A 20,862-nucleotide genomic window follows, 5' to 3' on the forward strand; every position below is an offset into this window, starting at 1 on the left:
GACAGATTATGCTTTTACTTCAATCTTTCTGGGATGTCATTTGCTCAAACCTTTGGGAATTGATTGGCATGGTAGCCACAGCAACTAAATATATTATTATTTCCTGCAGTGTCCTCTTAAAAGTAGATAAGGGCTAGCTGGCTGGAGACACAAATGGTATGAACTTTTATTTATGCATTAATATCTGAACAAACAATTGTAAATTACACTCTCTTGTGAGCATATATGTTAATATATATATATATATATATATAATGTTAAATAATCTATTGATAAATTATGTACATGCTACTTATAGAGAATTGATCAAACTAAGAGTTGTTCTCTATCAGTGGTGGCGAACCTATGGCATGCGTGCCAGAGGCGGCAGTCAGAGCCTCTCTGTGGGCAGGCATGCCGTCGCTCCAGCTCAGCTCCACCGCATTTTTCTGTGGCGTTTCTCACCATCAAACGGTGAGGAAGTTTGCATCGTTTGCAGAGCTGCAGGTGTTGTGGATGCCCTGCCTCCCTGCCGGTGTTTGGCTGTCTAGCGCACGTGTGGGTGAGTGTGCGCACATGTGCAACTTGCACTTTTGGCATTCAGTTTCTAAAAGGTTTGACATCACTGTTCTATATGGTAATTATTCCAGCTGTAGATTAACACATGCATTCCTTTTTTTTTGTATGTATAAAAACATGAATATGGTTTTTATCACTATTTCCTCTGTTTTTCTCTAACAGATTAGGGGTCCTTTATAGAATACATCAGAATAACTCATGTGTCCCAGAACTGAGTTGAATTAAAAAAAAAATTTCCAATAAAAGATCATCCCTGGTGATCAATTTCAAATTGTCAGATCTGCTGCCCATTGTTCAATCTGCTGAGCCATCTTGTCTCGAAATCCTTAGCTTGCTTGTCTCCATAGTCATCTACAAAAATCCCAAAATTTTAAACAGTAACATTGCCTTAACATTTCCCAGCCAATGATTTTTTTTAAAAAAAATCCAAGCTGCTTCATGACTATTTCCACAGGCACTTTCAATTTTAAATAGAAGCAGCACCAAAAATCATTAAGGACTATTCAGTTCCTTAAAGCAGAAACCGCATCAAACAGTGAAATTAAGTAATATTTCCCCCTGATTTGCAGAATACATTTGAATTTGAAATGCAGTATGTTGCACTGATTATGCACATGCTTTAAATAATGCTAAATAACCTAGTGGTTATATATTTTTAAACATGCACATTTTAAAAAAATACATAAAAGTGAACGTTCAATAGTTGGGATTTTGAAAGAAATTTGATTCCGCTTTTCATCATACTGTGATGAAAGACTGCAGGCGAAGAATGGAGGCGATACTGTTAATTTGTATTTATGTACTATGAAATGACATGGTAGCAAATGTGATGAGCATAAATATTCTTTCAAGGTCATCACACTGACACAGATTGGTTGACTTGTCTATTGAGACAAGCAAATGACAATTCTTCCAAGGCTGTCGATTGTTACAGTTTTTGTGAAACAAGTGTCCCTGTCCTATGTGGAAAAACACTGGACTACACAGTTGTATCCTCTTATAACCATGATGGCGAACCTATGGCACGAGTGCCCAAAGTGGCATGTGAAGTCACGTCGCCTGGCATGCGCGGCATTGCCTGTTTGTCTTCCAGGTTTCTGGCGCGCATGCGTATGTGACGATCAGCCGTCATTTGCGTGTGCGGCAGTGCCAAAAATCAGTGTGCCCATGCGTGCCAGTCAGCTGATTGTCAGGTGCATGTGCAAGCCAGAACCCAGAAGTTCGGCTTTTCTGGAGTGTGATCCCTTTGCACGCACGGCAGGGCCAAAAACCAGCCTGCACATGTGCGCCGGCCAGATGATTGTTGGGTGCGCATGCACGCTAGAACCCAGAAGTTTGGCTTTTCTGGAGTGTGATCCCTTTGCACGCATGGCAGGGCCAAAAACCAGCCTGCACATGTACGCCGGCCAGATGATTGTTGGGTGCGCATGCACGCTAGAACCCAGAAGTTCGGCTTTTCCGAAGTGCAACCCCGACGAGTATGCACACACGTGTGTGATGTTTCCATGCAACCTTTTCAGCACTCAATGATTTAACCCCAACCTTCTCCTTAAATGCTTCTGCTCGGGACCTCTAGTTGCCAGAACCATGCAAGATACACCTTTCTGGATGCTGCTGGAAATAATGGGCAATCATTGGCTAATGAAAGGAAGTATACAGGTAGTCCTCAACTTGTGGCCACAATTGAGCCCAAAATTTATGTTGCTAAGCAAGAAATTTGTTAAGTGAGTTTTGCCCATTTTATGACTTTTCTTGCCACAGTTGTTAAGTGAATCCCTGCAGTTGTTAAATTAGTAACATGGTTGTTAAATGAATCCCCATTGACTTTGCTTGTCAGAAGGTTGCAACAGGTGATCACATGACCCCGGGACACTGCAACTGTCATAAATGTGAGTCAGTTCTCAAGCATCTGAATGTAAATCATGTGACCATGGGGATGGTTGTAAGTGTGAAAAACGGTTATGTCGCTTTTTTCAGTGCTGTTGTAACTCTGAATGGTCACTAAGTGAACTGTTGTAAGTGGAGGACTACGTATAGACCCTGCAGTGAAATATGTAGAATGCTTGTCCTCAGATCTCCCAGCATGTCTTTATACTCCCGATGAAAAATTGGGCAAATTTTATAGAGTTTCTCTTCAAAGACTTGATTTATATATTCTTTTAGGAATGACTGAGGACTGCATCACAACATTCAAGGAAGGATGGAGTTCAGGGTCCTGAGAAACAGGGATCGGGGTCAGGACATTCTTCCAATGCCACTAATTCAAGCTCTTCTTCACATCTAAAGCCAAGAATGGCACAGAGTATTTGATTTAATGAATGTCCTGTAAAAGGTCAAAGGACCTCTAAGGATGGCCTAGTACTTCTCAAATGATTCTTAAAAAATAATGAGAAGGATAGCGGTGAGGATAAATTCTATTCCTTTGAATTTTGAGATTCCTCATGGGCAAAGATACATTCCGGCAAAAATGAGACTCACTGTCCTCGGCCAACAGAGTTACTACCAAAGAAACACCTTTCAAAATTTTTCCTACCAAAGTGCCAAACGTGCCTTTCAAACCTCTATATGCCTGCAAGCAACGAACAGCTTGAATAGATAAAAGATTAAATATTTCATAAACTGCAGTGAAAATTGGTGTTGGATAAAATGGGCACCTACTTAGGCTCAAATATTGCTGAACTTTCACAAAATAACCATCAACTATCCTCAGGGCAAGGAAAAAGGAAAATCTGTTTACTAAGCAGAAACCAACTTCTGAATTCTTTACTAATACCAGTCCCAAGTGAGACCTCCCTCCTTTTTTATACATTCCACTTGCATTCATAAAAAGATGGCATCAATAATATTATGCCCAACAGAATAAGAAGCAATATAACTAGCACACATCAGGGGGCTACTCTTTGCATTTGTGTGCTAGTTTTTCATCACAATTCTTTGCTTGCATTTGTATAGTACAATTCAAATCAAAACCATAAAACACACCTATGAACTTACCACTGCCGAAGGCCGATTTGTACATTTCACAGGGTTTGCTGTATGCATGTATGCATGTGTAAGGTCCTGAGTGGTATGTTAATGGTAAAAAAAACCAAAAACCATGCAGCTTTTATGTTACTTATTTGTAGAGATGGGCTTGCTTTGCTGATCTGGGGCTGCTTAGCCTTAGGAAAAAGTTAAATATTCAGTGGCACTTGCTTTCTGAACTGCACAAAAGAGGCTTACAGCCAGCCGAGCTCAGGAACCTAATGACCTGCTGATGTATTGTACTGCAGTTCCTATGCCTTTCATCACTGGCCACAATGACTGGGACTGGCTGAATGCGAAGCTGTGAGATATTTGGAGAGGAGAAAGTTGATCATCCTGCACCAAGCCTTTCCAGCTCAAGAGGCTCAGTGGAGAGACACTATTTCCTGAAGTTCTGCTAAAGTTCTGCTAAAGTTCTTCAGAAAACTCAATTCGTTTTTCTTAAAATGTTCTTTTCTGCTTCTCCTATTACACTCCCATAGAGGTGTGATGGCACAATTTATAACTGGGCTTGAAAGCTTTCTTGAAGCAATTTATGTTCTGAAAATGAAAACCAAGATAGATAAGTGAACAGGAAGGGGGAAAATAATTTGGAGGTGGCTGACTGATGAGACCTCAATCACAATGGTTAAAAGATTACACCCAGTAAAGGATGTTACTTAGAAAGTCTTTATAGTGAGTGTATAGCATCCCTGTAAACTGTGATATGTATTTTTGTTTTTGTCAAAACTCAATCAGAAACTTCCCTTGTGATCTTATTGACTTAACCATCTATAAATACAATACATGATTTTTTTTCTTACAACTCCCCCCCCCCTTCCCAGCTCTTAATTCCTACCACTTAGGGCATTTCGTTGTAGCAATTCTATAATTTTATGCCTGTTTGCTTAGTATAAACCCCCCCAGAGTTCAATGATATTTAGTCCCAAATAATGGAAAAGAGGAAAAAATGTCAAGGTTATCTAGTCAACCCATGATGGCTATTCAACAGCTTTTCCTAACACTGCCTGCTTTCATGCTGAGTAAGAGAATCATGGGACAGACATAAAGTGTGTTTTGCAGAGAATCTTAAGCAGGCATTGAACAGAAACATCGTGTACTTTGCTACAAAGAAGTCCATTTCCAAAGCAACAATAGAAGGAAGGGGATGGGATCTCACTTTTCAAAATGGTGGTAGAGGAAGCAAAATCACTTCCATCTTCACTCACAGAAACTGCAAGTGATATCTCCCTCTCCCTCCCTCCCTCCCTCCCTCCCTCCCTCTCTCTCTCTCTCTCTCTCTCGCACACACACACACACACATCCTGCTATATGGCCAAAACTTGCTATACTACAAAGGAGATATTTATTTCTGGAAGAAATGAGGAAATGATGCAGATGTGTACACAAAGTATATATACTCCCCAGTAGCATTACCCAAGGGCTACAAATCATTCTAGTTGCCCAGGTAAAGCAAGCAGATACTGATACCTATTTTGAGCAACAGTGATTTATACAAAGATGCTGGAGGTGGAAAACATAACTCTGTGAGAAGTCCCTCTTGCTGTGAAAGGCGGAAGGAAAGAGAAAATTCCAACAAGTTGGATAGACAATGGCAATGGGAACATTGTTGGGGAATGTGAAGGTCCAGATTAGGAACAGATCTTCTTGGACTTAGTATGGTCACTAAGAGTTACCACCATTTTGATGGTACACAATGAATCAAACTAAATAAATCAAATACAAAAATAAACCATGATGATTTTTTTAAAAAAAATATCTTCCTGTTTACTTCAGTTTAGAGTTCAAAAAGACATTTTAATTGCTCACTTTGTCTTTATATGGCCTGTCACTTGAAAGGTATTCAGCTACCTTTCTGTCCTATATTTGGCAACAGTCTCCGAAACTCCAAATCCTTCTCTGATTGTTGTCTGAAAAGAAATTTTGCAACCCAGATGTCTAGATACATTTTTTATTTTTCTTCAAGGGACCTTGTTCTTCCTGAATACCACCACCTCTGCAGCACTGCAGTCGAGCCACCATAGCAGGTCTGATAAGAGAGGAGACTTGTAACACTGAAGGTTTTTTTAGGTCTTAGCTCTCAAATAACATGGAGAGATTACAGGTATACAGCTAGGGCAGGAGTATCAAACTCGTGGCATCACGTGACATATTGTGACTTTTCCCCCCTTCGCTAAACTGGGGATGGGAATGGCCAGCATGCAACGCATCCGACCCATGGGCCGCAAGTTTGACACCCCTGAGCTAGGGTCTTCAAATTGGTAACTTTAAAACTATGCTGTCGGGGGGAATTCTGGGAGCTGAATTCCACAAGTCTTAAAGTTGCCAAGTTTGGAGAGCCTTGAGCTAGAGTGTAAAGTCCTGCTGGTGCTTTCCTCTTTGTTCCAATCAAAGGAGAGAATCATTTCTCTTCTGCCAGCAAATCTGTGGACAAAACCACTGTTTCTGTGTGACCCTCATTCCTGTGACCTTTTATAGGATACCAAACTTATATCAAAGGGAATGTCTTTACATTCAGTGTGTGGAAAACAAGGAAGATCACAACTGAGGGAAGCTAAAGACCTTAAAAGAATCCCATTAAGCTTCCTCTTTTTTTGACAGTGGAGACAAAGGAATTCTTTTCACAGCTTATTCTATGGGCCTCCACCACACAGAGAGTAAGCTTGGCCTTCTAAGCAGCCGCCCTCCAAATATCTTTCTCCTAGACATACTAACTATGCGCCCAGAGACAGAAAGATGCTGTAAATCAAAATATCTGGAAGACACCATATTGCAGAAGGAAAAAAAATAAATTAACTACACATCAGATGTCACCAGCCTCGATTTTATAACATGACCAGCTCTGTTCCAGTATAACTCGGGCGTATCAACAAATAATGTATAAATGACTTCAAACATTCCTCCTTCAGGATAACCGAGTGTAAAATTGGTATGTCTTCCATTAATCCTCTTATTTATATGCCAAAATCCAAGCTGTGGCTCTGCTGCTGAAGAACTACTTAAATCATATAGTTAGAATTTCTTTCAGCTGTGAAGCCAGTTGCCTTGGAAAATGTCAGTTGGCTGAATTTCTGTCAAGTAACAAGGGCAAGGCCACAACTGTTTCTGCCTGATATTTTAGCCAATCCTGTTCATGTTTGCATAGATGTCAGTCCCAAGGGCCCCTATGAACTTTCTCTCTGTAAATATGGGACAACAGCCCAAGTCTCATTAGTTCAGATGTTCTGCTAGACTAACTCAGAACCACTTTTCCAAAGCCAAAAGCAACACTTGGTATTTCAATGATGTACCAGAAGCTTCGCTCCCACATCTTCAAAACCTAAGTTCAATTTCATTTCATTTCCATTTAATTAAGAGGAGCTAATTCCTCTCCAGTGATGCATTTAGCAATTTTCCTCTCACAAAATTACAATTTGATAATAACTTTGGAGAACTCTTACCCAAAACTTTTGGAGGACCTAAAATTATGTACCTCTAGGATTGACCAGTACTTTTAAAATACAATCCCTTTTCCTTCATAGCTATCCTCACTTTTGGGGACACCCAGTTCTCAATGAGTATTTCATTAAATGAAATTCATAATAAGACCACATCAGAGTTCTCCAAACCCACCTTAGTGATTGTATAAGTAAAATCTAAGGTAGAGATGCTTATAAATTTACAAAGGAAATCAAATGAGATGAGAAAGTTGCTACAGGATGTTAACCACGATGGCCAATACAAAGCCAAACGTGGCACTAGCTGTTTGGGATCTTTGCTCTGTATAAACTTCATTTTTATTGAACTGCTTACATAATTTATGTTTTTAATTTGTAGTAAATGAGCACAGTACAACAGCGTTCTTACTGAACATTCCATTTCAACTGAAAAGGAATATTATTTATTTATACAATTTATACAGCTACCCATTTCACTCTCATGACTTTGGGCAGAAAACAGTATATTAACACTGAGTCAAATATAACAATAAACAACAACAACAAAACAATCCAAACAATACAATGTGCCAAAAGAAGAGTGCTCTCAAAACATTCTATCTCCTTCAACCATGCAGGTCAACTTCACCTAACATCCTGGTCTCAGCACCTTTGGGAAGAGCCATGTTTCAAGACTTTCCAAAAAACTAACAAGGTCACGGCTATTAGCATCTCAGGAGAAATGCTATGCCAGAGGGCAAGTGCTGTGACATGGAAGATACATCTCCTGGGCCCCATTAGATGACACTGATCAGATCATTAGAAGGACCCTGGAACAGTCTGATGGATAGTGGCATGAGCTGAGCTGAGCAGAGACAATTGAGGTAGATCAGCCCATAGATAACATGGGGTTTTGCCATGTAGGGCTATATTAGTGATCACCGACACTTGAATTGTACCAGAAGCTTCGCTCCCACATCTTCAAAACCTAAGTTCAATTTCATTTCATTTCCATTTAATTAAGAGGAGCTAATTCCTCTCCAGTGATGCATTTAGCAATTTTCCTCTCACAAAATTACAATTTGATAATAACTTTGGAGAACTCTTACCCAAAACTTTTGGAGGACCTAAAATTATGTACCTCTAGGATTGACCAGTACTTTTAAAATACAATCCCTTTTCCTTCATAGCTATCCTCACTTTTGGGGACACCCAGTTCTCAATGAGTATTTCATTAAATGAAATTCATAATAAGACCGCATCAGAGTTCTCCAAACCCACCTTAGTGATTGTATAAGTAAAATCTAAGGTAGAGATGCTTATAAATTTACAAAGGAAATCAAATGAGATGAGAAAGTTGCTACAGGATGTTAACCACGATGGCCAATACAAAGCCAAACGTGGCACTAGCTGTTTGGGATCTTTGCTCTGTATAAACTTCATTTTTATTGAACTGCTTACATAATTTATGTTTTTAATTTGTAGTAAATGAGCACAGTACAACAGCGTTCTTACTGAACATTCCATTTCAACTGAAAAGGAATATTATTTATTTATACAATTTATACAGCTACCCATTTCACTCTCATGACTTTGGGCAGAAAACAGTATATTAACACTGAGTCAAATATAACAATAAACAACAACAACAAAACAATCCAAACAATACAATGTGCCAAAAGAAGAGTGCTCTCAAAACATTCTATCTCCTTCAACCATGCAGGTCAACTTCACCTAACATCCTGGTCTCAGCACCTTTGGGAAGAGCCATGTTTCAAGACTTTCCAAAAAACTAACAAGGTCACGGCTATTAGCATCTCAGGAGAAATGCTATGCCAGAGGGCAAGTGCTGTGACATGGAAGATACATCTCCTGGGCCCCATTAGATGACACTGATCAGATCATTAGAAGGACCCTGGAACAGTCTGATGGATAGTGGCATGAGCTGAGCTGAGCAGAGACAATTGGAGGTAGATCAGCCCATAGATAACATGGGGTTTTGCCATGTAGGGCTATATTAGTGATCACCGACACTTCGAATTGTACCCAGAAGCCCTCTGGAAGCCATTGCAGCTCATAAAGCAGTAGGATTACATGGAAGTTTCACTTTTCATGTGAAGCATATCTTAAATTTCAATCTAATAAGGAGAAGGTGATCAATTTATTGATATCATTTCTATGAGAAGAGAAAACTTGTACAATCTGTATCTTTTATTTCATAGTATATGAAAAACATCTGTTTTCTAAAGATTTGGATGGCAAATGCATACTTTAAAAACTCAAACTGTGAAAGATTATACACACCCTTTCTGTAAAAATGTGTTTATTTTTATACAAAGTATCTGGCAAAATAAAATGAAATCCTGATAAAAACTTAAAATGGATTATTCATTTTTGAAAACTAGGTGGTCAGTCTTCTTTTTAAAAAAAATGTTGGTAGTCAGATGGAGGATACATTGAGAAATAAATATTTCTCATAAATAAATCACTGTCCCATCAGCCACCAAAAACATACGGTTACTTAAAAATGTATTATAATTTATTAAAATTATTTCTATACCTCCCAGTTTTAATAACTCCTGGAAGATAACAAACATAAAACCAAATACCTAATTTTTCTTATAGAAATGATCTTATCTTATTGAAATGATATAAATATACTCATCACCACCTCATTAGATTGAAATCTAAGATATATTTTATATGATACAACCATGTAATTCCTCTGCTTTATGAGCTGCAATGGCTCCCAGGGGGCTTCTGGGTACAATTTGAAGTGCCAGTGATCACTTACATAGCCCTACATGTAGTGGTGGGATTCAAGTAATTTAACAATCGGTTCTCTGCCCTAATGATTTCTTCCAACAACCAATTTGCCTAACTGCTCAGAAAGTTAACAACCGGTTCTCCCGAAGTGGTGTGAACTGGCTGAATCCCACCACTGCCTACATGGCTGTCCAGTCCAAGGTCTTACACATCAATCCATATCCAAAAGTCAATAGAACTATCTTGTGAGAGCCAGTTTGGTGTATTAGTTAAAGCCCTGAGCTAGAAACTGGGAGACCATGAGTTCTAGTCCTGCCTTAGGCACAAGCAAGCTGGGTAACCTTGGGACAGTTACTCTCTCTTATCCCAGGAAGAAGGTAATGGCAAACCACCCCTGAAAAATCTTGTCAAGAAAACTGCAAAGATTTATCCAGGCAGTCTCTGTTAATCAGATGCTATCTTATACAAGACTGATACAAAGGATGCCATCCATATGGCATGGAACCCTTCTCCAAAGCATAGGAACCTTTGCCGCTGGCCCATGCTCCACTGATTTCTCTTAAGAATGCAACCTCATCATCCCATCTCTGGGCAGCACCTACCAGGAGCAGATAATTCTGAGTCAAGACACAGGTAGCTTTACCTCTGAGTTGGATTCAGAAGGCTATGGTAACCAAGGAGAATACCAGTTTCCCAACCTGGTGCTCTCCAAATTTGCGAAGACTAAAGTTCCTAAAATGACATGTAGGCTAAAATAAAATAAAAAGACAAAGACAAATAAGGAAAGGAAATAGACAACAACAACAAAAGACAAATTGGGGTGGGAGACAAATGTATGCAAGGCTCAACTTCTCCCCAGATAAACTCCAGAGTGACAAGCCACCAGATGTTGCAACTTGTAGGATCTTTCCTACAGGTGTGTTTTGTCTCTGATATTTGGGATGCAATTATGATTTGTAGTCCTTTTCATTTGTACTCAAACAGCATCTTTCATAACCTGAGTCTTAATTGGCTCTCCTCCCAAGAAATAACAGTAGATTCCTTCAGGCAGTTTTGTCTTGATGTAGCCCTTTGTATGTGATTGCCTTCCATATAAGCTGAATATCTTCAAGTTTTTGTTTTTCCTGCAGATACTACTAGAATGACAATTAGTGTGAAGGGATTAGCCTGAGGAGTCCCCAAACAAACACTCCCATTTTAATAAGAACTAAAAATTTTACAAGGTTTATTTTACTTTGCCATATTTCAACATTTACAATAATTTCTGTTTTGTTCAGACAATTAACTTGTACTGATTATACTGCCCTGTTCTTATTCTCATTATACAGTTTAAATTTCCTTTTCCTTTGTTGCAGGAAATGGGAGATAAGAAGGGAAAATATTTTTTTAGATTTCTTGAATTTGTGGTTAAAACAAAATCACAGCCCTATGTGTTTTTATTAGATGTAATTACACCTAATGACTCTCTGTATCTTTTGAATCCATTCAATTGATCTAACCATTTACACTGTTTTGTTATAGTTATGGAGTGAATCAAAACCTGTAGAACTAGTCTGCAATAACAGCATTATTGTGCAAACTCAGAGTTGATTGGACAACAAAATTACACAATTCTGTGATGACGCAAAATTCTAACCTTCTCCTGAGCATTTAAGTTGCACATTATTCAGCTTTTCAGTTTCACAAGACATAACTTGAAATTGTTCTTTATCAAATGATACCTTAAAACGAAATGAAAAATTTAGTCTCTCAATATGAATCATAAGTCAAACTTACAGCACTAAAATCTGTTTCAGGTTCCTCTATGTGTTTAGAACTTTCTAAGCAACATTTTGCTTAGTAGTTTTCAGCGCTGAGAGATTCTGCAAGGCTGCCTTACTTTTATGAGGGTACTCTCAAAGCATAAAAACAGAAGTCGTAAATTTCTCCACCATCTTTTTCCAAAGTCCCCCAAGATGGTCAAGCATCATTGTTGTTTCTAGATATAGCAATTAGCACTCAGACTTATATACCAGCCCATAGTGCTGGTTTACAACACTTTTTGAATGGTTTACAGTGTCAGCATATTGTCCCAACAATCTGGGTCCTCATTTTACCAACCACAAAAGGATGGAAGGTCGAGTCAATCTTGAGCCAGTCAAGATCGAACTCCTGGCAATGGGCAGAGTTAGCTTGCAATACTGCATTCTAACCACTGCATCACTAGAAACATATGAGATTTACCCTGAAATCCTATGTTCACAGAAATGGATATGGATTCCAGTTAGCATCTTTCATGCAGAACATAAACCTGTGGCCATTTCATGCCAAATCAAAGATCCCCCAAAAGATGTAACAAGAGAAGCAAGTGGAGGAAAGGATGGACAAAGGAAGGGAAAGATTCTCATTCCTACAGAAGAGGTATCCCATGTTTGGATTCCACATATGGGTTGGGAAATGAGAAACAAAATATTGCCTTTAGGTTCCAAAATGAGACAGAGAAACAATTATTTTTGTCTCTTCTACAATTTAAGCTCTTCAAGCTCAAATTCTTCGCCTATAATCATAATTTAGAATAATAGCTTCGTAATACCAATTTTGCACTGGAAAGGGTAAAAAAGGCATCACAAGCAGATGCTTTAAAAATGCGAACAGTATGCTTTTAAAGACAGCTTTTTATGAGAACATCCCTTGGGAACGGAGGCTTAAAAAAGACCTTGTGAAACAATACCAGGATTTTCCCCAGAGTTGTGACTTTGAAAGTTTGCTTCACACTCTGTGAAAAAGGTGTTTGCTAGATACCAAGAATATCTTCTTCTCACTCTAAAGATAGATCACTTTGACTTTCCACAGCTGCTTTTTCAGTGGCTCCAAGCAAAAATTAAGAGCCACAATATGATGGGGACGTGATTTTCAATCTTCACATGAAAATCTGCATCTTGGAAATGACTTTCTTTGGGGAAACAACCTGAAAATCAGACGTGTTTTTAAATTGAACCTGACGTTAGTCAAATTTAACTGAATTAAAATTGAATAAAACAAACTAAATATTGATAAAATAATTATTTTCTAATTTTACCCTATACTCCCGTAAAGTAGGCTATATCCCCGTAAGAGCACCAGTGTGCTACCATTTCTGTCCTAATGTTCCCTTTGATTGTATCCAATTCATATGGTTATTTCATGCTTATACTTATATATACTGTTGTGTTTGACAAATAAATAAATAAATAAAATAAATAAAAATAAAAAGTAGAGCTTGCAAACAGAAGGAAACATGGTTGTTTTTATTTAGTTTAGCAGAGCAGCTATAGTGTCTCATAATTTGGCTAGAGGAGAGTCAGAATGCCATTCTCCTCAAGGCACCGGTTAACTGATCACTGATAAATAATCAAAGCCAGAGTGGAGCAGGAGAAAATGCCTCACAACAAAAAAGGGTGGGGGGTTTGTCACCAATTATTATTGAATTAAATGTCTATGGAGATTCTCAGTCATCCAGATTATAGTTGTCCCAAAGGTGCTTTTTTCAAGAGGAAACTGGACTTTCTGGTTTTTCTTTGAAGACGTTTTGCTTCTCATCCAAGAAGCTTCTTCAGCTCTGACTGGATGATGGGGAATAGAATGGAATATTGAATTAAACGCACACCCTTAAATAGTTACATAGAATTGAGACCTCAAAGATTTTTGGTAGATAAATGGCTTTTTTTGACGTCTTTTGAAGAACGTGTGAAACATTTTTTTTCTTTTTATATACAACTGTCTCTGGAAAGGAAATTGAAATGATGCTGTTTCCTTACCAAGGACGTTGGTTGACTATTGCTTCTCACCTAGATATCTGACAGCAGACATACTAAAACAGGGTGTCACTCTGGGATTTCTTCAAATGCGGGGGGGGGGGGGGGAAGGAAACAGTTGATTTCTCTGTAGTCCAAGAAGAACAGAGTTCTTTTTTTTTCATGAAAATAGATGAAAGTTTAGAGGATCACTCAAAAAGAAAAGCACTTCTAGAGAATAATGGAAGTGAAAACAGGATGAAGACAATTAAAGATAAATAAAAAGCAAAATGAAATTCAATATTCTCATTTAGCTTAGTGGCTAAGACGCTGAGCTTGTCGATCGAAAGGTCGGCAGTTCAGCAGTTTGAATCTCTACTGCTGCATAATGGGATGAGCTCCCATTACTTGTCCCAGCTTCTGCCAAACTAGCAGTTTGAAAGCACGTAAAAAATGCAAGTAGAGGACTTCCAGTAGCTCTGCGCGCGTTGGAGACGGTCCTTTTGGACTGCCGCCCCCATGATTCTGTTAAAGCCACTCAGACAGTGCAAATCAGCTGTCTGGCGGCTTGAAAACCTTTCCCTTGGGAGAAGAAGGAAAGGTGAGCAGCTGGGTGGGGGTAGAATTCCCCAAGAGCTCCAGAAATAATTCCTGGAGCTCGAAGGGTGAGAGCTCCCTGTTTAAACCTGGCAAATGCTCCAGATCTGGGAAGCTTCTGCATTCATGCAGAACAAAGCGCTAGTGACCATCTCTGCTATCAAGATGAAGATATTCTAATTACTTTAAGCAGACGGAGCAGAGGCAAGAGGCAAGGTGGATGTATGCCTTAGACCTCATCTCGATCTTCAAAAGGTATTTGAGAAGAAGGAAAATGGTGGATTTGGTTAATGAGGTATGAAAACAAAACCTAAGGAAGTCCTTATTAACATTGTTAGCGCCTTGTTAACGCTGCTTAAATTTGATGGATTTTATACTTAAGTGAAGAAATCTTAAGGAGAAAAACCGAAGGTTTATAGAACTGATTTATCCATTTCAAATAAGTTGCTTGAAAAGATTTGACTTTGTTGCAATTTACAAAGTTAAAGCAAGATGGCTTTTAAAGAAATACAGCCTGCTGATTCTAAGGGAGCTGCCTCGCTAATTCAAATACACAAATTACACGAGGAGTTGAAAGAATTTTTGAAGGCTCAAATTTCTGCTCCAGACAAAAAACTTAAGGAAATTGAGGAGAAATTATTGGAAATTAAAAATTCTGCTACAGTTGAGAATGAAGATTTACAAGAATTGAGGAGAAGGCCTGCCTTTATGACTGTGATTGAATTTATAAAAAAGCTGGATGGAAAAGTGCACGAGATTTATCAAATTAACTTGAATTTAAAAAGTCAAATAGAGGAGCTTCGGAACAAGGTGGACAGAGCAGATGAAGAATGGGTTTTATTACAATATAAAACAATGGAATTTGCATTGAGGGTGAGAGGTTTAAAAGAAAACAAGCAAGAGAATCTAAAAAAGATATTTGCAGAAGCCTTCTCACAGATGATTGGACTGACATCAGTGGATCTTGAAAATCAAATTGAGAAAATTTACCGTGTTAATTCATAGGTGGCAAGGCAGAGACAACTGCCAAGGGATATAGTAATTTATTTTACATCTAGGAAGATTAGGAGTGAAATCTCGCAAGCCTCCTATAAAAGTAAGATTCAAATATTGGGTCAAGAGGTTTTGGTGTTGAAAGAAATTCCTTTCAAAATATTGAGGGACAGAAAAGAATATGCTTTTTTGGCAAAGGAGCTTAGAAATTGCCAGGTATGGTATAGATGGAATGTGCCAGCCGGATTAACAGTAAATTATATGGGAGGGAAGTATTGTTTTAATGAAGTTACCAAAGCAAGAGATTTTTATGTTAAGGTATTGAAGGCTGGAAGTTTACTAGATTTAGAAGCTAAGGTGGGAGGAGAAGTGGAAATGGCTAAAAAAAGGAGAAGGAAGTAAAGCAAACACAATTTGAGATTGGGGCTGTAACTTTGGGAGAAGAAATACAGAAAATAGCAGGGGAGGAGCAAAGGATGGTAATCTTTAAAAAAGAACAAGGAGTAAAGAAGCAACATTGTCAGATGAAAAGTGTTTCCTTTTATGGGAAAGGCTAAATTGTAAGTAAAAATTTTTGAACATAAAAGAAATATAAAGGATAATGTGCATTTGTTTGAGTCTGTAAGTCAAACTTGGATGTATTATATTTATGCTGTTATTATTATATATGGTGGATTTATCTATTTTGGATAAAAATTGAAAGTAAGAAAGGATAATTTAAATTCTTTTTTTATATAAAATGTTTTATAGATGGTATTTGGTATTTGGAAATTAAGTTGGGGTGCATTTGTTTTAATTTGCAAGTAAAATGAGGGAGATATATTTTATTGATGGTTACTTTATTAATGGTGCATTTAGTTACTTTGGATAAAATTGATGTTGGGTTTAAAGTTGGGGGAAAAATTAAAATTAAAATTAAAATTAAAATAGAAAGGGAGTTGTTTAAGGTTAAAATGTTAAAATGGTTATAAAATATTTGTAATTTATTGTGATGATGTTAGAGTAATATTGGAAGATGGATTATATGTTTGTTATTAAAGACTGGAGGTTAAAAATATTGAACTTGTTGTAAACTTCAACGTACCAGACTGAAAACCCACAAGAAAATATACTGGAACGAGGAAGATGGATGACTATAATTAGAACAATTATTGGATGAAGAGACATCAAATATTTTATGAATGAACATTTCCTTCTTTTTTGGTTTCTTTTTATGGAGAAGGAGAGTTGAGGTTTTAGGGGAGGGATGGGAATTTATGGATAATTAGGGTATTCTAGCTTATGATTGTTAGATCGTATACCTTGTACTCTGCTCTGGGAAGTCCAGGTAGGATGGGGTGGGGGAGGGGGTGATGGTGGGTGGGGGAAGGGTGGGGGATGTAATGGGAAAAAATTTTATTGTAAAACTTTCAATTAAAAAAAAATGCAAGTAGAAAAATAGGGACCACCTTTGGTGGGAAGGTAACAGCGTTCCGTGCGCCTTTGGCATTTAGTCATGCCGGCCACTGTCTTTGGACAGCGCTGGCTCTTTGGCTTTGAAATGCAGATGAGCACCACCCGCTAGAGTCGGGAACGACTAGCACATATGTGCGAGGGGAACCTACCTTTTTATGAGCCAAAAGAGGACTCTTGATTTGATAAATATTGTAAATTTTATGAAGTTATGCCACTTATATTGTGCATCAAACAAAACAGCAAACAATAAAGATTATACTTCCATATGTGCAAATATGTCTACATGGATAAGTAGCATTCATTTGATCACATATTGCTAAGCCATTGAGAGTTTGCTCCACACCTAATTTGGTTTGGAAATCTGCCAAAAATCCATCTTTGCACTTAGTCAACAAGCAAAATCCTTACTGCTAACTCTGTAGGTCCATTTCTGTGCCATATCAGTGGGATCTAGATAGTGTAGGCTATATATCTCAAGTGTAAAGGAGCATCTTTTAAATTAAGGCTGATAAGAACTGAAAGATGATTGTTATTCAATGTGAACTGCAAATTATTTCTGTAACAATTGTAACAATCTTTCCTATTGGTGTTATAGAGCCAGACAAAAGGAACAGAATGGAAACTAACATTAATTTATCCACTGGAAATTAACCAGAAAGAAAGGAAGCATTGATTGCTTATAGACAACACAGAGACGGAAGCATCTGTAAGTTCTTAGAAGAAAAACAAATAATTCACAGAAGCCAAATGCTAAACTGAAGACTTATATATTAAAAGGAGTTCCAACAAATAGCAAGATAACATTTTGCTTATGCACTCCATTATTCTTTCCTTGTGTTGCAGTAAAATAAGTTGCAGATAATCACGAATTGTCAAAATACAGTGCTTTTTACCTTGGATTACATAAAATTCTGGGAAATTCTGGGTAATTAAGTATTTGGACAAAGCAAGCTCTGCCAATAATATGGGTGTTTTTAGTATAGCTATTTCAAGCTTTTTAGTTCTCATCAGCTAGCCATACCCTTCTGGGTTTTTTTCTTCTTCTGTCTTTAATTATTTTTGCTTTCTGTCATGTACCATTTGGCAGCAAATTTATAGCTATTAGGGCCCAGACCCATAATTTTGTACGGCCACAGTTGGCTTGAGGTTCTGCACTCATGTGCATTTTTGCTCTTAGAAGAAACTAGGTTTTTATGCATGCTTCATTCTTACTTCCGGTTCTTCATATATAAGGAGGTGCTTTTTAGATTTGTGGGACACTTAATGGTAGTATGAAATATGACAAAGTAGGCTACAGAAGCTATGTGGATTAATATCAAGTAATGCTGTAATAATATTGCAAAGCAGTGATATAATCCTAAATAATAGTAGATAGAGAAATATTTAGATTTCTCTAAAAGACAGAAAACAGATTAAAGAGAATGATAGACATGATAGATAGATGATAGATAGATATTTTATTTTATTTTATTTTATTTATTTATTTATTTATTTTGTCAATCTTATATAAGATAACAGGTAAAAGTATAAACATAATTTGGATACATGAAAAGAGTAAGTAAAAAAGGAATATTAGGACAGGGATGGTAGGCACACAGGTGCACTTATGCACGCCCCTTACAGACCTCTTAGAAATGGGGTGAGGTCAACAGTAAACAGAATAAGCTTAAAATTTTGGGGGTTTGGGGAAGAAACTACAGAGTCAGGTAGTGCATTCCAGGCATTGACCACTCTGTTACTGAAATCATATTTTCTGCAATCAAGTTTAGAGCAGTTTACCTTGAGTTTGTATCTATTATTTGCTCGTGTATTGTTGTGGTTGAAGCTGAAGTAGTCACTGACAGGTAGGACATTGTGGTAGATAATTGTGATATATATATATATATATATATATATATATATATATATATATATATATATATATATATATATATATATATATATATATATATAGGTCTTTGGTTATTGAGGTTTCTCCGTGTAAAATTGGAAATGTCTTGGCGGCGTTTCGACGAAGTCTCATTCGTCATCTTCAGGCTTCAACCGTGCTTCTGGGAGCAATGTGTGATCGCAGCTGTTTCTTCCTTTTAACTGCTAGTGGGGTTTGAACTGATTGGGTGGGAGCTTGGCTGTGCTCTGATTGGATGGGGTTTTCTGTGCTCTGATTGGCTGGGGGTGTGTCCTGTGTTGGTGGGGGCTTGGTTGTGCTCAGTCTAGTCTGTGCTGCAGGGGGATTTGAGCTGGTGAGCTGCATAGCTGTTGTTTGGCTTTGTGGTCGTGCTACATCTTCATAGTGGGTGTCAGTCTGCTGCATGTATGGATTGGAGGGGTTTGAAATGGCTAATGTTGCAGCTGCGGTCTGGCTTCTGGTCCTTGGTCGTGCTTCATGATCAGTGTGGGTTTGGGTCTGCTTTCTGGGTGGATGTGCAATGGTTACATCCTGTGTGGACCTTGTGAGTGTGGGTCTGGTGTCATTCCTCGTGTTAGGGACTCGTTTGTCAATAAGGGCGGGTTTCCAAATGGCTGGTAGGCGGGAGGTGTCATCTCGTTTGTTCATGCTGTGTGGGCGTTTTTCTATCTCAATGGCTTCTCTGATTATTCTGTTGTTAAAGTGTTCAGTTTTGGCGATAGTTCTGGTCTTTTTAAAGTCAATATCATGTCCTGTGACTTTAAAGTGTTGGACCAGGGAAGATGTATGTATGTATGTATGTATGTATGTATGTATGTATGTATGTATGTATATAAAGAGAAAGAGACAGACAGACAGACACAGAGAGAGAGACAGACAGAGAGAGAGAGACAGAGAGAGAGAGACAGAGAGACAGACAGATGGATGATAGATGATGGATGGATAAAAATAATAGACAGATGAGAGAGAGGGGGGGGGAAGAGAGAGAGGGGGAGGGCGAGAGAGAGGGAAAGGGAGAGAGAGGGAGAGAAAGAGAGGGATACAAATGCATCTCATCAGCAAACAGCTTGATTCAAGTATCTGAAGATGAAAGCCTGGCTTGCCTTGAAGGAGTTCTCATAAACAGAATACTCTTCCAATTCCAGTCTTTCTCATCTCCAGTTGCAGCTCCCATGTTATACTGGATGTGGGCCTTAGACCATCAAGAATTTTGGGAAAAAGAGGAAAATCCATACACATAGAATTCTATTTATTAACATCAAAGTCCAAATGAAAATATTTCCCTTGTTTATCAGGAAATCAGAGAAATCATTTCAGGTATCATTCTAGACTTAACCTCTTGAGCAATCACTTATTTATTTGTTTATTTATTATTTATTCATTCATTCATTCATTCTTTAGATAATCTACAAACTCTTACAACATCATAAGAATTTCTTGTAAGGGTTATATCCATCAAAAGTCTCTTCTTCTAAGAGAACTTTATGCCAGCAAAACATGTAATGGTGGTTTTAAACCTTGGTAATTATTAACCTATTCCTGGATGAAAGAGCATATCATTTTATTGCCTTTAAAAATTCAACTCTAGTTATTTTATAGGATAATTTGTTACATAACAAGACCAAAATTGGCAAAAAGGAAAAAATGAGGCCATGGACAATTTCGGGAATTGATATAATAACCCATATAGAGGTAGCAAACCCCACTTACCTTGTCTAACAGCTAATGTTGTGGTGTAGACCAAAAATAGGAGAATGTAGTTCAGAAAACTCTGAAAGACAGGAGTGTTGGCATGAAAATCATCTGACAAATACTTGCTGGTTAGGCTAATACCACAGATCAGCAGGGATAAGACTTGCCCCAAAGCTACAGATAACAGGAGCTCCCTAAAAGAAACAAGACAAGAGAAACCATTTTGTTAAAACAGCCAAAGATGCCATTGGTAGAATAATTACTTCCCTCCCTTTGTTGTCCCCTCCTAGAACAGGGGTGTCAAACTCAAGGCCCGGGGGCTGGATCCAGTCTGTGGGGAGCTTAGATCTGGCCTGTGGGACCATCCTGGAAACAGCAAAGGACTGGCCCACAGTGCTTCTGCCAATGAAAACAGAGCTTGGGAGGGCCTTAGGCAGCCGTCCTGAGCTCCATTTTTGCTGGCAGAGGATTGCAGGAGGCCTCAGGAAGAGCGCTCAGGCCACCACAGGTGCCCCCACAGCGAGTGATGTCGAGCTGGTTATGGCCACCCTGGGCACGGCCATCTTGACCCCCTGAGGTCAAATACAACCCTGATGCAGCCCTCAATGAAATCGAGTTTGACACCCCTGCCCTAGAAGCAATGAGGATGAAAAGGAAGAGAACTCTTCCTTTTTACTCATAAAACATCATGAAGCCAATA

General features: G+C 38.3%; 1 protein-coding gene across 1 annotated transcript in view; it reads right to left on the minus strand.

Annotated features, from left to right (window-relative positions):
• Nucleotides 1–20,862, minus strand: part of SLC35F1 (solute carrier family 35 member F1) — a 244,521-nt gene that overhangs the window by 104,327 nt on the left and 119,332 nt on the right. Inside the window, exon 2 of the mRNA XM_058173110.1 lies at nucleotides 20,181–20,356. Within this exon, the coding sequence (XP_058029093.1) occupies nucleotides 20,181–20,356 (176 nt within the window). The remainder of the gene's footprint in view (nucleotides 1–20,180; nucleotides 20,357–20,862) is intronic.

Source organism: Ahaetulla prasina, chromosome 1 (assembly GCF_028640845.1).
Source record: "Ahaetulla prasina isolate Xishuangbanna chromosome 1, ASM2864084v1, whole genome shotgun sequence".
Classification (NCBI taxonomy): domain Eukaryota; kingdom Metazoa; phylum Chordata; class Lepidosauria; order Squamata; family Colubridae; genus Ahaetulla; species Ahaetulla prasina.